General features: G+C 34.1%; 1 protein-coding gene across 1 annotated transcript in view; it reads left to right on the top strand.

Moving 5' to 3' along the window:
- The window catches only part of SDCCAG8 (SHH signaling and ciliogenesis regulator SDCCAG8), a 105,756-nt gene that overhangs the window by 11,272 nt on the left and 74,755 nt on the right, over positions 1-19,729 (top strand). The window contains exons 4-12 of the mRNA XM_066315968.1: positions 333-446; positions 851-976; positions 1,273-1,413; positions 2,770-2,834; positions 4,540-4,728; positions 6,776-6,914; positions 9,532-9,684; positions 12,040-12,174; positions 15,159-15,275. Of these exons, the coding sequence (XP_066172065.1) occupies positions 333-446; positions 851-976; positions 1,273-1,413; positions 2,770-2,834; positions 4,540-4,728; positions 6,776-6,914; positions 9,532-9,684; positions 12,040-12,174; positions 15,159-15,275 (1,179 nt within the window). The remainder of the gene's footprint in view (positions 1-332; positions 447-850; positions 977-1,272; positions 1,414-2,769; positions 2,835-4,539; positions 4,729-6,775; positions 6,915-9,531; positions 9,685-12,039; positions 12,175-15,158; positions 15,276-19,729) is intronic.

The raw sequence follows: 19,729 nt of genomic DNA, 5'->3' as shown, positions 1-19,729 counted from the left end.
TGATCTTTTTTAGACTTCAGTTATATTTCAGAAGTATATCATGGAATATTTTTTGCACAAAAAGGTGTGTTTCTGACCCAAAATCATAGGTGTTAAAATTGTGCGAGTTTCAAAAATAGGGATATGCATAAAGATACTTACTTTCCTTCAGAAGTGTGAACTAATGCTAGAAATGAATCTGTTGTTCCTCTGAGAAGACTCCACTAACAACTGTGTGCATTTTGAAGCCTTACCAGAAAACTAACTGTAGGTTGTATTCTGTGTGCAAGCAACATCTTACTGCAATAATGGAAAATCAGAACATAACATGTGCTGTTCTTTACTTTCTTCAGAAAACCCCAGAAGCTGTGCCTGCAGACTTACCAGCCCTATCTGATCTTGTTCCTATAATCAATGATCAGTCACAGTACATTAACCATTTGGAAGCAGAAGTGAAGTTTTACAAGGTAGCAGACAACATATTTGACCTACTAAAACCCTGGTCCCCCAGATGTGAAGAACTGCATTAAAAGCTGCTTACACTTGGACTTAAGATTGATTGCTGTAATGACCAAAAATGAGCCAAATGCAGTTCAGTAGATCTCTTACTCTGTGTCTTGGTATCTGGTGTTTAAGGGTCTTTAAAGAATTTTTTATGTCCTATCATAAATATAAATCAGCATTTTTTTAAAAGAAGATTTATGGGAATTTATGCTGCAAAAATACAAAATCTGTCTTTTGAGTATTCTTAGTATCTCTAAAAGGGTTAAAATATTTGAAAATGTTAGTCTTGACTCTTGGTCTCAAGATACATTTCAATATTGATGGCCATCTTAAAGAGCCTTTTAAATGCAATTCTTTTATCCTATAGGAGGAGTTGTGTGGGGTGAAAGATCGAGAACAGGCAGTTTTACTTCAAAATGAGGAACTCCATCAGAAGCTGAAATTCTTAACTGCAGAATACATGTTGAGAGAACAAACTCTTCTAGATGCCTCAGTAAGTTTTTATTTTTTTGTTGCTTCAATCAGTGCTGAAGGATCTGGTCACATTTTTTTTATGGAAGAATATACAAATGGTTGTCCACAAACGGAATTTTAGTCAAAATTTAATGAGAATTTGTGAACATAGATTTCCTTGGGTAACATCATTATTGTAGGTTGCTAGCCTACTTAACTTGTGTATTGGTTCTTGTATTCTACTGAAGATTATATGATTCAATACTTAAGTAAGTACATTTGTTTAAAAAACCAGCCTACATAACGATAATCGAAGCATTAATACTTTTATTTTAGGCAAATACTCAGAACTCCTGGGCTATAGGTGGTAAAGACTGTAGCACGCACCAGCCTGTCACCTCATCACCAGCACATACCAAAGATCAGGCTTTTGCTACAGCAGCTTCTGGAGACAAAGCAAAATGGCCTCTAGAACTGGTTGGTATTACCTTTCTTCACAGAGTCCTACCTTTGCAAAACAGTTCAGTGTTGTTGTTGTTCCAGTTCTGATGATCAGCTTGGTAACAGACATAGGAGAAGTTTTAGTTGACTGAACCTTAATCTGAGCTCAAATTTTATTCTCTTAAACCTCATCTTCTCATTAATTAATATTATTGTACAGTTAGACACAGATGGCAGGTTGTATCTGCAGATCATGACTTCCCAGTGATAATTCTTTTTTAACCATGATGGCTTCACTGTACTTTGGAGATTCTTAGGAGTAACACAAGGCCCAAGCAGATGGAAACTAACTGGTGTGATTTATGTAGCCCTCCACACAAACTCTTTTCATAATGAGTTGTTCTGCTCCTGGAGCAGCACAGGCTCAGTAAGCTACAAAATGAACTTTGAACCATCTGCTTTCCCTTAGCTGAATTACACACCTCGTGTATTTAGAGATACAAAGGAGTCCTAGTAATTTAGAGGTGAAGTTGTCTCTTCCTGTACTTTTAGTTTCAGAGGATATTAATTTTCCTTGTGCTCTGAAGTAGTGGGGTAGTGTTACTATCTTTTGGGAAAACATTTGGCTAGTTGAAAATTTTTGATATATTTTATCCATTTGCATTTGTGTACTCTGGAATTTATACGTTACTTTAATTCTTTAATTATATGGAATTTGGGGTTTTTCATAGAAAAATATAGTTTTGGGTTTTTCGTGCTGTTATTTTAGAGCTGAAGACCTCAGTGGTCGCTGATGCCTGCAGTTGTTTGGAAGCTATTTTTTACAGTAATTGCTCTTCTCTTCATCTGCCACATTTAAATCAGGAGAATAATCTTGATTGTAACTTCTCTCTAAGCATCACAGTGAGCTAAATTTGTAGTGCTTTATCTGATTTGTTACCACCATTGTATTTAACATGGATGTGGTTGATTCATGTACCTAAATCTTGACCAGGTAATCAGAGTAGCTCATTGTATTATAAATAAATACCTTGTGTACTTGAAGTTCTCAATAATTCTGTATTAATATCTGCTGTCTGTGGCAGAGCAAGAGCAAACTCAAGTCATGACCATCAGTTTCTGTGGATCATTGTAGAGAACTGAGGACTGCAGTTGGAATTGAAACAATTTACCATATGAGGATCTGGCAAAAAAACTTATTTAGAAACAAAAAATGGGAGAGTTGTTCACTTTTTAGACTTCCAGAAATGTGAAATATTTAGGTTTCTCTGCCACTAGTATATCAACAGGTTTATGTCCTCAGGGGAAAAGAATGTGAGTAAAGTCTAGGTTTATTTGTAAAGACTGTTATGAAGAAAGCAAGACATATCTTGTCTCTCATCTTTTCTAAAGGAGAATCTAAAACTTCTTTATCAAGAAAAAGTCAATATCCTTGATGCTCAAGTACAGTCTCTAAGGTAAAGTGAATTTTTTCATAAATTGTCATTGCATAACAGCAGGAACCACTCTTAATCTGAATTTAACAAAGAGAATGTTGTGTCTCCTGATAGTGTCCCTGAAAACTGGTTTTCTATTAAGTTCTCTCAAATAAAATTGTAGCAAAATTGATTGTACTGCTACTTTATAGAAATAGTAGCAATATAAAGCATCTTTTTTACCCTGTTTCCCATAAAAAAGGTCATGTAAAATAGACCAGTCAAAGAAAAAAGAGAAGTTAAAATTTTAACTTGTGTGACAAATTCCATAATTAGCTACTTTCTACCACTGTTTAATAATGTTTTTTCCTAAATAAATCGTGGTTTCATATATTTGAAAATGCTAGAGTGTTCTGTGTGTAAAAAAAAGTTAATGCTAGGGAGACAAGTGAAAAGAAAGCTCTCTGCATTGGTGAAACCTGCAATGTGCAAAGCCAGTTAGTGAATATAAAGAAGGATATTTAATTTCAGCTGTATAATCTAACTTTTTTTCCCCTTTGCCTCAAGTGTTATATTTACTCCAAAATAATTTTTGGAGGCTAAGCTTGCTTAGAAGCTCCTCAAGCATATTATTCAGCCCCTGATTTCTCCTAAGACGCATGACCTTGCAAACAGGAAGTTCTGAAAAGCTAGATTTTATTGAAGTGAGAAATTATATCACTTTCAGTGGGACTGTCTTCCCTTTTAACTTCAAGGATGAATGTACACAGGACTTGCTTATTTCTAACAAAGACTTGCCAACAATAGGTGTGCTGGACCAGGACTGTCTAAGGATTTATGCAGAGCTAATTCTGTTCAGGTTATAGTGGGTTATATGTAATAGACCAAGTACTAAAATTGGAAAAAGTGCACAGAAGATTTTCCAGATGGAAATAAGAATGCATGCAGTGTATATATCATGTGCACAGTAAATCCGATGCAACCAGAATGTGTCAGACTTCCTATGTGTGTGCTGCCCAGATGGCCTGCATAACAAACCCAAAGCTTTGGATTCATTGCACAATTTGTCAAATTGATCTATATGTGCACAGTGTGCATTTGTCTGGAACTTCCTGATGAGAACATTCCTATGGCTTGCGATCTCCCCAGGCTGACACATGCTTGGAAATTCTGGAGAAAATTCTTCCGAGCACCTGGCAAAAATTTTGGAGACAAGTAAAAACCTTAGCCTGTTTTTCTGTACATGTGTTTGACCTCAAGTTGTGTATATTGCTGGATCTGAGTGAATGTGCTGATTACATCTGGATTCTTGTTTAGGGAGTAGAGAATAAATATGAAGTTAGTGATAATATTAATAAAAACAACAAAAAATTGTTAGAGTATTGAAATACTTATACAGCTGATAGTGTTTTTTGCTAATGAATCTTATAACCTGTTCAGACAAAATGTTAGCCTACAAGTTTTTCCTCTAATAATTTTCTGTTTAACTTCAATATTTTCTGATACTATGGGGGAAGAAACAAATTAACACAGTATTGTTTTGTCTATTAATAATTTTGATTGAGCAGTTCTGCTGTTATTTCTCTGCTAAAGTCTTCCTTAGCCTACTGAAATGTGTAAAATAATGTTCACTACAGGGATTCTTACAGTTCTCTTTAGGTTACATTTGTAGTTATAAATGATACATGAATATGACTTGTAGAAATATATAATTTCAAAAATAATATTTTTTATTTCTTCTTTCTAGAAAAGACCTGTCAGAATCTCAGAAGACATGCAAAGATTTGGAAGGAAGGCTGAAACACCAGAAGTCACTGTTTTCAGCCCAAAATTCTAGCCGGGTTGGTGGTCTGTGCCTGAACTGTGCCCAGCACGAGGCTGTTCTTGCACAGACTCACTGCAATGTTCATGTGCAGACCATCGAGAGGCTGATGAGGTAAGTTATGGGGCTGTGTACTTTGTGAGTGGAACTATGGCTGCTTGCATTAAACCATTGAAGTCTCAGTGTCTTGGGTTACATTTGTAGAGAGATGTGCATTCATGGAACAATGCACTCCCAAGCTGCAGTCATAATGCTGAAATCAGTGGATACAGGTCCCAACCACTTCAAAATCCACAATAGCTTTGCTACTTATTTCTAGTGGGAAAGAATTTTAGTTGTTATCATGTAATTATGATACCTTAGGCTGACCAGATAATGAGACTATTTAGTTTGTTTCCTGCACTTTTTGTACAAACTAGTCCTTCACTCTGTCAACACAAATACTGTGCAAGTCCATGCATTTTGATTGATTATTTCTTGCAAAAATTTATTATACTTCTGCAGTTGGATGTTTTTCTGGCTCCGCTTTATTCTCCTTACATATGGGGAACTTTTCAGGTATATCAACAGTAGGTCATGTGCTTAGGGTAGGATGCATTTCCTACCCCAAACACCTTTAGTAGTTCCTACCTGACTACAATGAGACAGGGAAAAGAAGTGCCATTGGATAAAAAGAAATGAAATTATTTGGTATAACTTTTTTTTAATTCTACCTTTTATTTCAATATTTTTTAAAATCACAGGTATACAGGCTGACTATATGTAATTCAGGGATCCCAACTTTAAATGCTTTTTCTTAAGTAATCCCGCCAGTTAATCATCTTAAAAAAACCTCTCCCTTTCTACTTGCTGGTAATAATGATAGGATACTGCAACTTTCGCTAAGTTTGTTTAACAGCCATCTATTTATTGTCAGATATCTCAAGCTTCTTAGAATTTCTGAAGTATTAGAATCAGCCTGAGCTGATACTAGTGGGTGAATTAGAAGCAGGGAGACTGAAGGGATATAGAACATACATGCACTCAGTCAAGTGGGCACTATTCCTCTGCACTAGATGGTTATTGCCACGATTTATGTATTTTTTTCTATTATCTAGTCCAAAAATTTTCTGGCAAGGCTCTCTTGCTGAGAAGTCATGTTTCAAAATCTGCTTTTGTAACTAAAGTAATCATCTGTCACAGATGTTGGAAAATATGAACAAACTGTAAATCAGTACATTCTTGTCCTCTTATATTATACTTAGCTTGAAATAAAAGATTTGAACTGACCTCTTTATCTTAAACCGTTATTTCATTTGGAGGTTGAAAAAAATCTGGAAGCTACCTCTATTTGTGGTGCAGTTTTTAAAAACAAGGGTATTTCAGTAAGAATTTTCAAAGGAACTTTTTCCAATTCAAAACTTAAATGAAATTCCTGACTGCTAGGTCTCTGGCAAATTAAAACAAAAAATGTGTTAGCATTTCACACAACATTAACAACACTACAGTTTTCAGCCAGAGTCTTGAGCTGCACCTAAACCACAGACAACTAAACTTAATTTAAAAGCTTTTAATATTTCAAAATAATGAAAAGGTGAAGTTAACTATTACAGTTTTACCAACTCTCCTTTACCATTTCGTACAGATTTTAGTGTCTTAGTTAGCGAAAGTTCAGAAGAGTTGTAGAATCCAGGTGTCCTATTATTTGGCTTAGTTTCAGTTTGCAGCAAATGGATTTACGTTGTCATTTGGTACATTTAGCGATTACTTGCTGAGCCTAACCTTTTGTTTTAATTATTTTTTTCCTTCTTTTACATTTATTAATGATAGTTTAATTCCATATTGCCCCTTTTTTTTTTACTATGCATGGATCCCCTTTTATTATGTCAACAGAATGCACTCAGCTTCAGTATATCAGTGACTTGAGATCAGCACTCTTTACTGGCAGCTTCTCTAATGGCAAATGCTGAAATGAAGGACAGGTAGTCAAGAAAATGATATTTTCAGTATCTGCTAAGTTTGCAGCATGCTGTCTTTCACTCATGAGTTTTAGTCGTGCTTTGGTTACCAGTCTTAACTCTTTCACCTGTTTATATTTTATATTTGGTATACCTGTTGTTTGGGGGTTTTTTTCTTAGAAAAAGATATAGAAGTATCTGGGTTTTTTTTTTTAAATATGCAGAGAAAGAGATGACTTGATGGATGCACTTGTTTCAGTGAGACAAAGCATGAAAGAGATGCAGCAAAGAGAATCTAATGCTTGTAAGCAAGTTGAACATGCTGTGCAAATGGCAGAAGAGGCCAATTTTGAAAAAACAAAGGTAAATCCATAATGAAATTAGAGCTTTTAGTGTTCAGAACTAATGCAAATGTTAATTAGTTTTCATGCTAATGAGAGAACACATGCATAAGATCTTTTTCATATGTTGATATGATGTAGATTTAAAACAACTGCACTGTTTCTGAGCAGTAATATGAATTCTTAAATTCTCATCAACACTATGAGGAGTGCTGCATTTCTTAACTGATGTAGTTTCACAAGCTAGGTGATACAAATTGGGTTGTAGAATTTTCAAATATATTCATTGTATGTAAGAGGATAATTCTGACATCACATTTCTGACCTACTCTGGAAAGAACAGTTAAAATGCTTACAAACAATTCTTTTTTGCCTCAGATGAGAGCAGTGCAAGAACTGATTGTCTATCAGAACAATTTGAACATCAGAAGTCTTGTTTAATGCTACCTGCAGGAAGCTTCTGGTTTTATGTAAATAATAATGATAAAACCAGTTTTGATCTAATGCTTGTGTTAGCCCTAGTTCTGTACACAGTCAACCTATATTGACCTAAATTATTTCCTTGATAGTTAGTGACATCTACTGTACTGTTAGTGAATTACTATGGAATTGAGACAGTGTTGCTTTGGTTTGGTTTTTGTAATTGAATGCAAACAAGATTGATATAATTGTTCTATTGATAAAATTGGTATTACTAATATAGTGCTGTAAGAGAAGTGTATGCTTGTAGGCTTGTGTAAAGTGCTACCTGTTTGTTTACAAGGCTGAATAGTGCTCTGAGTTTTCTTCATGCTCCAAAACTGTTTTAATATGAAGGAACAGGAAAAAAATGTTCTTACTTACACTGCGTTAATTTTGCCTTTTTACAAGTATGCCTCTTGGTAAGTACAAACCATTCTTTTTTTCCCCCAGTCCTATTCTACTCTTAAGTACTGTTTTTCTTGATAACTGGCATAGAATCCCATAGCACAGTCCATGAAATAAAAGTTAACACATTAAGCTTTCAAATACTATAATTGCAATTTTATCAGCCTGTTGACCCGAGGTCTAACCTCAGGTGCTTATCATTTAAAACCACCATTTCTTCTTGTGTTTTGGTTGTCTCTGTTGTTTGTGGCCTCTTGCTTATTTGCATAGAGCAGGAAGGAGATCTGTTATTGTTTAAGTTTACATAGTTGAAGCAAAATCAAGAATATATTTTCGACACAAATGTCATAAAAGAATAATTTAATTAATTAATTAATCAAGAAAAATTGAAATCATTTGAACTGCTCATTGTGTAGTCAGAACAGTGGAGCTAACAAAATACACATTCTTCTTGAAATGCAACTAATGTAACTACTTTCTTCTAGACTGGCATTTAGATGGTTTAGATGCCTACCAAACTACAGCAGTTTAATGCAGACAGTTGTTTGCTGAAGTTGATGATTCTTTCCTACACAAAAGGTTTCAATGCCATAACAGAGGGATTCTCTCTCCATGACAAACTTGTGAATAGGAGGGTTCCACATAATTGCCATAAAATTAATGGAGACTGGTAAAACATTCTCTAAAAAAACATGGTTTAACTTGCTCCCCTCATGAACAGTCCAAAGCCAAAAACATAGATGGGATTAGCTTTAAGTAAAGGAAAAATAAGCAGTTAAAAAAATAATTTGAAAATAAAGGATAATAAGTTAGAATTCCTAAAGGGATGTTACTCTAGCTTCTTTGAAACAGGATATGCCGGACATCAGTGAAATGTTGAAATTAAATCTAGTTTACTTGTAGACTAGCAAAGCTCCCCTCAGGGTGCTTTGAATACTTGGATTTACTTGTAATGGAGTAGTGTATTTCTGATTTAAACTGACATAACACTCAAATTCTACACTTTGTCAGAGATAACAGCAGCATAATTGGATAAATATCTTCTTTTTCCCCCAGCATTTTCAGAAGATACTGAAGTCACTGTTTTGAGAGTGTTCTTGAACTAATGTTTCTTCTTTTTTGATAGAGAACCCATCTATAACCCTGTGTTTTAGTATCTGAAGTTAAGTAGTACTTTATTAGGTATTTAATAGAATTAATTTTTGACAAACATGAAACTTACTTGTCTAACTTTTTTTTTTTTTTTTGTATCTTTACTGTCTGTTTTCAGGTTTTTTTAGCATTCTGCACTCAGTAATTCACTCAGGAGAGGACTAAGTGGAAGTGTACATACATTTATTAATGTTTCCTTCAGTTCTTTAGTTAGACAGTAACCAATGTATTTGCAAGGAGTCAAATACTGGAGGCTGATTCTAGTGATGTGCATTCAGAAATTTCCCATTTTAAATGTAAGGCAAATAATCATAGTTTTAGAAGAACAGCTATTTATTTGGAAAATACACACAGGAAAATGCTTCCATCATTGCCATGATTACTAGAAGCAATTAAATTTCTCAGTTACAGTAGGGCATGTATATACCTACAAACATACACATCCATTTTCATTTTGTTAGTCCTACTCTAGATGTTAACACAATAGGATACGTATAAACATCATAATAACTGCAAGGCATTTCTAGTAGCAAACTGGTTACTTTGAAGGTATTAGATAAATACCATATTTGCTTAAAAATTTTAGGTTTCTTTCACTTAAGCAAATTGGGGTTTTTTAGGCTCTAGTCCACTGCGAGCAACTGAAAAGTGAGATGGAACGACAGAAAAATTGTCTTGAAAAGGAGTTGACTGCCCAGCTAAATAAGAGGGCTGATGAAAAAGAAGCATTGAGGCAAGAAATGAAGAAGGAAAGGGAGGACTTGGCAGCAATGGTATGATTTGGTTCTTTTTCTCTTTGTGTATTACAATGAGTGTATCATCCTCTTGAAACTCTGTTTGCTTGTCTTTTATTTTTAGTTTTAGATGTGAGTCTGAGTCACTTCTATCATTTCTTTAGAGCAGTGGTAGATAAGTGATCCTTTGAGCTTGAACAACTGTGTTTTGTCCTATGTCACTAGACATGTACTAGGTTGTTGATGTTATGCACTTTATTTTAGTTAGCATAGTATTTTAATGCACCGTGTCAGAGTAAGAAAGGGTTAAGTAATATGTGATGCAAGGTTTGTACCTAGCTCTTTTGTAAAAATTATTATTTAGTTTGCCAAGGCAAGCATTCAGAAGTTAGCACATGTCAAATTTAGGATTCTTTGCTACTTTGACCTTACATATACATTAATGTTACAATATCATAATTTCAAAGTGATCTTATCATATGTTTAGTTTTCCCACCTGCAGAAATGTTTTGGAATCTCTTTTCTCACTTTTACTAATGTTTATAAACTCTCTGAGACAGAATCTGTCTCATCATTTATGCTATGACCATTGTGATAGTCTTGATAACCTTTGTTTAGACTTCTAGATGCTGCTGTAATTTGAATATAAAACATGAGTGGTTTCTGCCCAATGGAGTCTAGAGAGGAAAGTTCAAGCTAACAGCAGTAAGCCTGTGATAGAGGAGGCATTTCTAAGGTGATTGAAATGGGAAGAAAAGTAGAGAGATAAATACTTCATGAATTAGCAGTTTTCACGCTTGTTTGATCTGCAACGTCTTCAACCATTTCTGGTGGAAGTTTGGAAACAATAGAGTGAATTTCTCTCCTCATTGTAGACTTTTTCTTATTTTTGGGACTCTTTTACAAGTTGGATGGCTTACTTCTAAAAATCCGGAGAGCACAGACTGAGCAAAATAAACCATTTAAGTGTGTATAAAAAAACCTCTTTGACTCCAGTTCCAGATACAGAAATGGGTATTAAGCACAGTGATAGGGAATAAGTGATATTTAAGTATGTGAACTGATAGATAATCAGTGATCTGTTGCCAGGGAAACTGAAATTAAGAAAATAACCTTTCACTGGAGACATCATTAAGCAATTCCTTGTTTGACTCCTTGCTATCTATTAGAAATTATCCCTTTTAAGAAGTTAGTTGTTTTGTTACAGCATTGCTTTAAAGCAATGTATTCACTCCAAAATACAGCCTATTAGACAAGCATTTCATGCTTTTTTTTTGGTAGAATATTTCACTCCATGTCATCACATCAGTTTGTATTTCATCACCCACTGAGATGTATTTTACTGGAACCAATTCCCACTTGAAGTAGTTGTAGTCATTTTTTAAATCCTGCATGTAGATTAAAGAACATAAAGTGGTACTATGATGATGTCATGCCTGGTAATTAAAGATATGGGATGACTGTAGAAAATTATGATCTATGTTAATGATTTATACCTACATATGATTAACTACTTTTATGTTTTACAATTATGAGGAGGTAGAAATGGTATACTAGGGATCAAATCATGATTCATCTGAATATTTTATTGTTTACTTTATGTAATGGTTTGTTTGAAGGGGAGAATTGGGATGATACATGAATCAGGTGGATGTGTAAAGAGCGAAAAATAGTTACAGATATATAATTCTCTAGGTTTGGCTTTGAATTTCTGCAAGTTAACCTAGAACTGTCAGACACCATTATTTCCACTTATATATTAGTAAGCTTCAGGGCTAAGTATCTGAAGGTGCACTGTCTCTGTTTTTTTGTTACATTTTTTAATCATTCAGCAAAATTTCATTGCATTAGAATTTTTAATATACTATTTCTGTATGAGTTTTGCACAACAAAATAGTTGTTAGTTATAGAACAAAATAGTTCTATAGTGTTGAAATGTTTTCTGAACTTGAAATTAATTTAAGATCTGTGCTTGCAACAACAGTTTTCTTTAGCCGGAGGAACATGATTTGGTTTGAACCAATCTACATAAGGATGGATAAGGTGGCGTTAAATAGTACTCTTATATTGCAAAACTAATGTAGCCAGCTGCTTCTGACACCTTGTGTCCATATTAACAAGTCCTGGAGACTAGTGCAGTTGATGAAAAGTTTCAAATAGACGACTGTATGATAAATAAATTAAAAAGAGTGAACCTAATAATAAAATAATGTTGCTGTATTCTGTTATTAATAATATAGCATATATTTTTATTGTACAAACTTGGTCTTTTTATTACATTTTTAATGTAACGTATTTTGTCTACATACAGTTGCTTTCGAGGAGAAAGTTCCCCAAGAGTTTTATCTGTGGCTGGTCAAATTGCATCTTTACAGTGTTCTTGGACTTTTTCAGGTGACAGCTTTGTCTAAGGATGTGGCTGTTTTGGAGGCTCAAATAGAGAGAATTACAAGGGAAAAGAATTCTCTGGTTAACCAGTTAGAAGAATCACAGTGCCAGCTTGCATCTCATGAAATGGAGATGAATAAAGTAAGCACATTTATAGAGGAGTATTGAGCTTCGTTTTCCTTATCATTTTAACCTGAAAGAAGAGAGTTTTTACCTTATCCATTTTCCTACACCTTTCCCAATTGCAGGAATAAAAACCCAACTTTTTCCATTTCCGAGTCACCTTGTCATGCAGAAGCTATCTTTTCTACTTTGCAGCCTATGAGACTATTTAAAACACTATCCCAGTGTTTCAGTAAAGAATTGAGTTTGCTCTGAATGAGACAACATAAAATTCAACAGTATATATTCAAACAGTCCTTAATTGCTACCTGTGGGACTTGCAGTGCTAAAATTAAGGAAGCTATATCAAATCACTGGTTTTCAAATTCTTTCCTTTAGACCTTTCATCTAGTATACTGCTTAATTCAGTACTATTGATAGTAGAACTCTTACAGAGACATCTTGTAGTTAAGAATTACAGCTTAATATGCATCATATGTAGCTGTATCGCTCTTGGATGCTTTCTTTTACACGTTTCTCAGTCAATTAGAACCTTAATGAGGGTCATAACATGAGAAAGAAAAAAAATTTATTACAGCCTTTTGAAATATCTATATTCCTTACCAATAATCTCAGGGCTCATCCTACCTCCCCAGTTGTTAACTGCAAGGATTTGAGGAGCAATTTATTCTTTGGGCTTTAGAAATTTCAGGAGAGGTTTTCAACAGTTCCTGTCTTCTCCTGCTGCCCTGGCTGATAGAAAGAGGCAAAACTATGGCAAAAAATTCACAGCAAAAAGTCATCCCAACTTACTAGAAAGTTTATTTTATTTTTAACTGAAAGACAAATGAGTGTTTTAAAAATGTCAGAATGGTTTGATTTACCAATTCTGAAACAAACTTTTGGCTGGGTTCACAAATGACTGGCACCACTTGCAGGAGTGAGGAGATGATGAAAGAGACAGGAGATACAAATATTCATTGGTCTGAAAAGAATAGTTTTGTACCATACCAATTTGAAGTTACCTCCTGGAGATGATACTCTGGTGCCAGTTCCTGCTTCAGTTCATCTTAATACACAGTTGAATAGGTGGTCACCTTGCAATAGTCTATTAAATGCACTGTCCTGAGAGACTGGAAAACTTTATTTGTGTCCCTGTACTAAACTGAGAAGTCTTGAAAACCCTGGAGGAACCACTGAGCTGACGGGACTACATGCATCACCGTGACATTTTCACTGGCTATATGACATCTTTGCTTGTGAATCTGACTCCTTGTTTCCAGACTCAGTTTGCCATTCAAAACAGCAAATAGCAACACTTCTTGTTTTGAGGTTTTATCCAAAATACTGTTTTTCCTCATGCATGAGAAGTCAGGGAAAGAAAATATGGAGTAAGGATCTATTTCCTTCATTCTTGAGGAGACTGAAAGATCCATTATTAGGACAGCACCATCTGCTGATTCTTTCGTGTTATTCCCTTTGTGCAGTGTGTGGAGGAGCTGAAGGCAAGGATTGCTGTATTTTTTTAATTTCACTTGGAGGAAGTGACATATTGCATTTTATTACATCCTTCAGATAAAGGAAAGAGGAGGTAGAAATCCAGGGTTTTCAGGCTATGCAGTTGCATCTCAAGATTTATTTAGCTGCATATAGTATTTTAGTGTTTAAAAAAATGCTTCAGAACTTTGCCATTTTTCAGAGCATTTGCTGCTTTGCATTATTTGGTATGGCTAAATTCACAAGCTCTCCTTTGAATTCATAAGTGATGCTACTTCATAAAAGTTATGACAGTTGGTTTAGTTTTTTCCTAGAGTGATTTCACTGCAGCATGCATATTTACTTTTTCCCTACCTTTTTTTAAGGAGAAGAAAAAAAAGTGTAAATGAGAAGAGGTATAAGACTGAAAAACAGAAATTAGTTGGCGTTGTAGAATATGTGAGAACGTTTTTGAAAAGCACAGAGGATTGTAGCAGCAAATTAAAAGGGTGTACATTTAAGGAGCAAGTGCTGAAAGAATATAAGCAAGGCAGGGAAGTAGAGTGAGTTAGAAAGAAAGTTGACTAAGAGGAGCTGTGAGTAAACATATTTGCATTCTCACTAAGGAATGTGCATGTATTTGGTTGGTTAATTAAGGTGAAATGAACAGGCACAAATTGGAGGTGATGGCACAGGATAAGGACAAAAATGGACAGCTTAGATTGAAAATTGGAAGAATAACAACCCTGCACAGCAGTAGAGTTATGTGAAAGGAATTAGTGATCTTCTGGGTTTTTTTTGTTTGTTGGTTTGTTTTTTTCTTTCTTTCACTTTCTTTCTTTCACTGCTAACCCCTTCACATGTTCTCTGAAGTTGAGCTGCCAAAATGAAAGGATTGAGGGGGTAATATAACAAATACTCCAACAGCAGAGAATAATTGTTCTGGGTTGAAGTGATTTCCTGAAATGTTGCTTTGATCCATTTCTTCTGGACCATGTATCTATTTAAATTAGACTTTTTAAAAAAATAATTTATCTTCAGTTTGCAATAAGTTTGTAATGCTCTGATCAAACTTTGAAGATCATTGTGTTAACATTTAAACAATTTTTCTCAACAGTATCAAATTGGCAAGTGAAAATACACCTTTATTTAGGAGTGTGATAGATGCTTTATTTCTACGTTTTGGAAGTGTTGACATAGACTTTCTTGGGATTTTACAGGGAATGAGAGGAGAGTATCAAACCAGCAACTGTCATTTAACTGTAGTGATATATATTTACAACATAAGCATTTATACTTAGCAAAATCTTGATCCGAATATATTTGAATCTAGAAGATACTGCATGTGTCAAAGTTAGTGACTAAATATAGAATTCAGATCCACCTTTCTCTGTAAAAACATTTACCATTTGTAGACCTAAAATATCTCTAAATTAAAAATATGGTGTATTTCAATGACCTGTAGAGGGCACCAAAAGATCTAATTGCAAACCCTGGTCTATGGATTCTTCAAGCTAACAGATCATGTTGTCTGTGTAATCTAACAGGTGTGTGGAGAAATGCGCTATCAGTTGAATCAAACCAAAATGAAGAAGGATGAGGCAGAAAAGGAGCTCAGAGAGTACAGAACAAAAACTATAAGGGAGCTTGAAATTAAGGACCAGGTAAGAGACAATACTGCTATAACTTTGCAGTTATTAGTAGCCTAAGTAGGGTTTTTTCAGAAGCTCGAATGATTCATTTTTCTAATAGTGGTCATTTATTACTGTTAAATGGTTTAAATTAATGGCAAAAAGCCAGCTTTTACTGCTAAATAAATACCTCTTGGTTATCTTAATCTTGTTTTCAGCCCTAGTATGTTCAGTTTTGCGCATCACTCATTCCATGCTTTCATATAGAATTACTCTATCATATTATTCATACCAGCTACTTAAATTCTGTGTACTGTATACATGTGTTTATACACTTTTTCTCACAAATAAATCCACACATAATTACCTATACATCCAGCCTAACAGAACATTAAAGACTCTAAGCATAGCCTAATGATACAAAAAATGAAAATCATTTATCTTCCATTTTTTTTAAAAAATTCAATGTTGCTGAATGCTGGGATTCATAGAAAAGTTTAAAGAAAACAAAACCAAAACAAAAGTAACCTTCTAGAAAAAAAATAGAAAAAAAAATCACTTGGCATTAACTGCTGCTTATTTAAAACTGGATTTTATATTAATACAAAAAAAAAAAGAATATGCCTTACAGATAGTCTGTGAGAAAACATCCCATGCAGTAAGAAAGATTATTAGAGTAACCTTCAACATACTTGGCAAACAGCTTGAACAGGTGTAATCTGCATCTTTTGAAGTGGCCTTTTACTTGAGGTTCTATCCATTTTTCTCTAGGACTTCAAACTTTCAGTATTCCTTCCTAAGTTGTGATTTGCACATAAGAGTCTTCTGAATACACAGATATATAAGATGCACGTGAGGATGATTTTTTAAATATGATTTTTGTTATTTGAGCAGCCTGTCCAAGAGGTTTTGAACCATTCTTTTTCTTTTAAATAACTGAACAAATCATTCCCTGTATAAGAATAAATGTAGGGGGAAAGTATTTAAAAAATTAATTTTTTAATTACCATTTCCTCTAAAGGTGCATGTAGGAGAGTAAATTTATAAACTTAATAGTACAAGCTTCCTCTGGAAGCAATATTAATTCAAGTTATAATGAAAATTTATGTAAAATCCAAGGGAGGAGCTTATTAGGTGAAATAACCCAGCACAGAATTATACAGCGCAGAAGAGAGGTCTTAAAGTATTCTTTTTCTCAAGGTTTGCTTTTTTTTTTTTTCACTCCTACATCCTTTAGGCCTAAGGACACTGAAAAACAAAAAACAGGCTTGTCGTCTGTGTCTTGACAGATATCACAGATAAAAGAGTTGGCATAATCTTGGCATACAAATAAAACAGGATGTGTTTAATAAGATACTTGAAGAAGTATCTTGGATTTTGAATCCTGTTCTCCAACTTGCTTGAGGATTGCCTTTTGAACAAATTACAAAATTTAACAAAATATTTTAACCTCATGTGATGACATACTGGTATTTTAATCAGTGTGGGGTTGAATGCACTGAAATGTGGTGATTTATAATTTGATATAAAGTGAAATGATGTGAGGGAGGGTTCCTATCAACAAAAATTATTAGATAATTAGATCATTATGTAATTATAATGTTCAAATATGACTGTTGGTTCCTCAAAAAAAATGAAAACAAACAATTTTGAAATTTTCAGACTCAGTATCTAGAAGCTGTTTTATAGATGTGGTTCCAGTAACCCAAAAAGTTCTGTATAGGTCCTAGGATTATTTAACACATTAATGGCAACCCAAGAAGAGTGTTAGAGTGCCTTGTTCTTTGCTTATTGGCTGGGGATTTTTAAACATTTTAACAAATGTTAATAAGGTATTGCAAATTATTTTGTTTTAAAAAATGAAAACAGTTCAATCACATCTATCTTCATATATAGAGAAAACTTGAAATGTTTTATCCTATGTAGCACTGAATAGCAAATAATAATTGTTCTTTGGTCTCTCAGCCATGACCTGACCTTCTGGCTAAGAGACAGAGCTGATTCCTTCCTTGGCCACCATCTGTTCATAATAAATACATATTTATTTTTTTAAAGTAGAGAGACAATAATGTATGAGTATTTTCATGCTATTCTGTATTAAATGATGGTTTTTTTCTTTTTTAAAAGAAAAGGATCATGTTTTGGATTGCCTTTTAACATATTGAGAGCAAGTTTACTGTTTCTTGAGGTATAATTGTATTTTTAATTGTGCTGTAGATAAATTTCAGTTTTGAAGATATTTTTTACTTTACATGGAATGACTTTTAAAAAAGGATTAAAATTATTCAGATATGTAAACATAAGGAGAAAGCCCCACGTGTGCAATTTAGGCTCACCAGATACATATATCTGTATGTCAAAGAAATACAGGTTGGTATTTATCATATGCTGGTATTTATAAATGTTATTCAAAATTGAACTTGTATTGTTTAGGAAACCTAAAAAGAGTATAACTCTTTGGTCTTTCTCCCTTTTACTTTTTCCCTGTATTTATTGTTCGGTTAGGACTGATAACCACGTGTCAATATCCATTATAACTCTCTGTTATTAACATTTAACATGAATATTTCTTAAAAATTAAGATGCAAGGAGCAATGCTATCATTTAAATTGAATAACTGTTCTGTAATATCATCCATCATGATCCTGATTAACATCAGGATTACGGAGGGAGGTGGGGGAAAGACAAGTACCACACAGTTTTCTCTACACAAAACCCACATCTGTTCATCTGGCCCGATATGTTGTAAAGTAGCATAACCTACTGCCCTCTCTTTTTCTCTTTCAGCCAGCCCTCCCATTGTGGATGTAGCAGTGCTGAAATAACAGTGCATTACTTAATAATTTTACTGCTTAGGAACAAGCTTTATAAATTATATGAATATAATGCCTACGTGGCAGTAAACTGTGTCCACACTAGGGGTTGTACTAGCACAGCTATATCAGAGAGAAGTCACGCCCTAACCTAAATTGCTGTTATTAGAACAAAAATTGTGTGGCATATTTGACACAGCAGGGCATCACTTTTGTAATACTTTTTTTGTTAATTTGTAGGCACTGCATGGCATAATTTATGCATTTCTAACAGAAATCATACTTCTGACACACTATGAAATTGTTCCTCAGATTAACATCACTTGCTCTTTTCTGCTCTGCCTTATAAAAATAAAAATGAAGTTCTCTGTTAATAATTTGCTTTCTGTTTGTTTGAAATAATTTATATTTGGCTTATAAAATCTTGCAAGCTTCAGCATGTAGAAGTGAAAACAGTTTTTAATATTGAGTTTTACAGTCCAAGCCAATTTGGGTATCCTCCTTATTAGATAGTTCTTACCAGTAGCATGGCTCCACTGAAAGTTGTGGTGTCCTTGCAATAAAGTAATAGGACACGTTAAATTGAACTCCAGAAACTAACTGCTTTTCAATTTTGTTTTATCATGTTTTGTGGAATCAGATAAATACTTTGTGTAGAAATAAATTCAAGCTAGTAATCTTAACCTGTAAAAAGTCTTTAAATTTGGGCAGATATAGTTTGAAGGGGGGATTGCCTACCTTGTAGGCAAGAGAATTAAAAGGTCCAGAAACATTGTACCAAAACCCACAGATTTTTAAGAGTGGCCTGCATTGCAATTCATAAGTCCAATTAAAAGAAATTGAGACTCACTGACATGCATAACCTATACAAGTAGGAAAAGCTACATACCAAAGTATTTTTGTGCAGTATGACAGAACCTAAATGATGCCTCTGTACATTATAGACTGACAATTTTGCAGACAAATAAAAATCTGGCAAAATTGCAGTCCAAAAGCATTTTGCCAAAGGGTATTTTGGGAATGTTTATCTCATTTGTCATAAATCCGTGATTTATAGTAACCTAATTTAGATGTTATAAGAGCAGAGATTACTGACTCTGTCTTCATCAAAAATAGTTCAGGCCAAGAATTTGGGTATATATCCTGGAAATGCTTCAGAGATCCAAAGCAAGACCAGTAACACCTTCTAAAGACCCTGATTCACTGAAATGCCTTTTTATGAATAGATATCAAGCTTTCATGAGTGAGGCTTTAAAATACTAGTTTTCAACAGCTGTGACATTCAGCATATCACCAGATGTTTGAAACTTGCAAGTTTTAATAAGTGGCGAAGATGGGTTAGGATTATGTGTTATGTATATTATTGTAACAGTCTGTATCTATATCTTATACTCTGTTTCCTCATTAGTTATAAAGATGCTCTGGAAATTCTGTTTTGAGAAGAAATTCTATTAAATCAGTAAACTTATAATTGAGTAATATTTGGCATGGGGGAAAAGCCCCAAAACTCAGGAGATAGCTTGAAAATTTCGGCATGAAATTTTCTCACCTGACTCTTTGGCCTTGAGTACAATCGTCTTAAAAGTAGCAAACCCAAATTCCTGTTGGAAAAGAAAGTATTGAGGAAATGTGATAACCTTTACTGTAACTGAACCTTTCCTAAGGAATCATTTT

The sequence above is a fragment of the Sylvia atricapilla genome, chromosome 3 (genome assembly GCF_009819655.1).
Source record: "Sylvia atricapilla isolate bSylAtr1 chromosome 3, bSylAtr1.pri, whole genome shotgun sequence".
In the NCBI taxonomy this organism is placed as follows: domain Eukaryota; kingdom Metazoa; phylum Chordata; class Aves; order Passeriformes; family Sylviidae; genus Sylvia; species Sylvia atricapilla.
The sequence above is the reverse complement of the archived record's forward strand: the minus strand, read 5'-3'. Positions and strand labels throughout refer to the sequence as shown.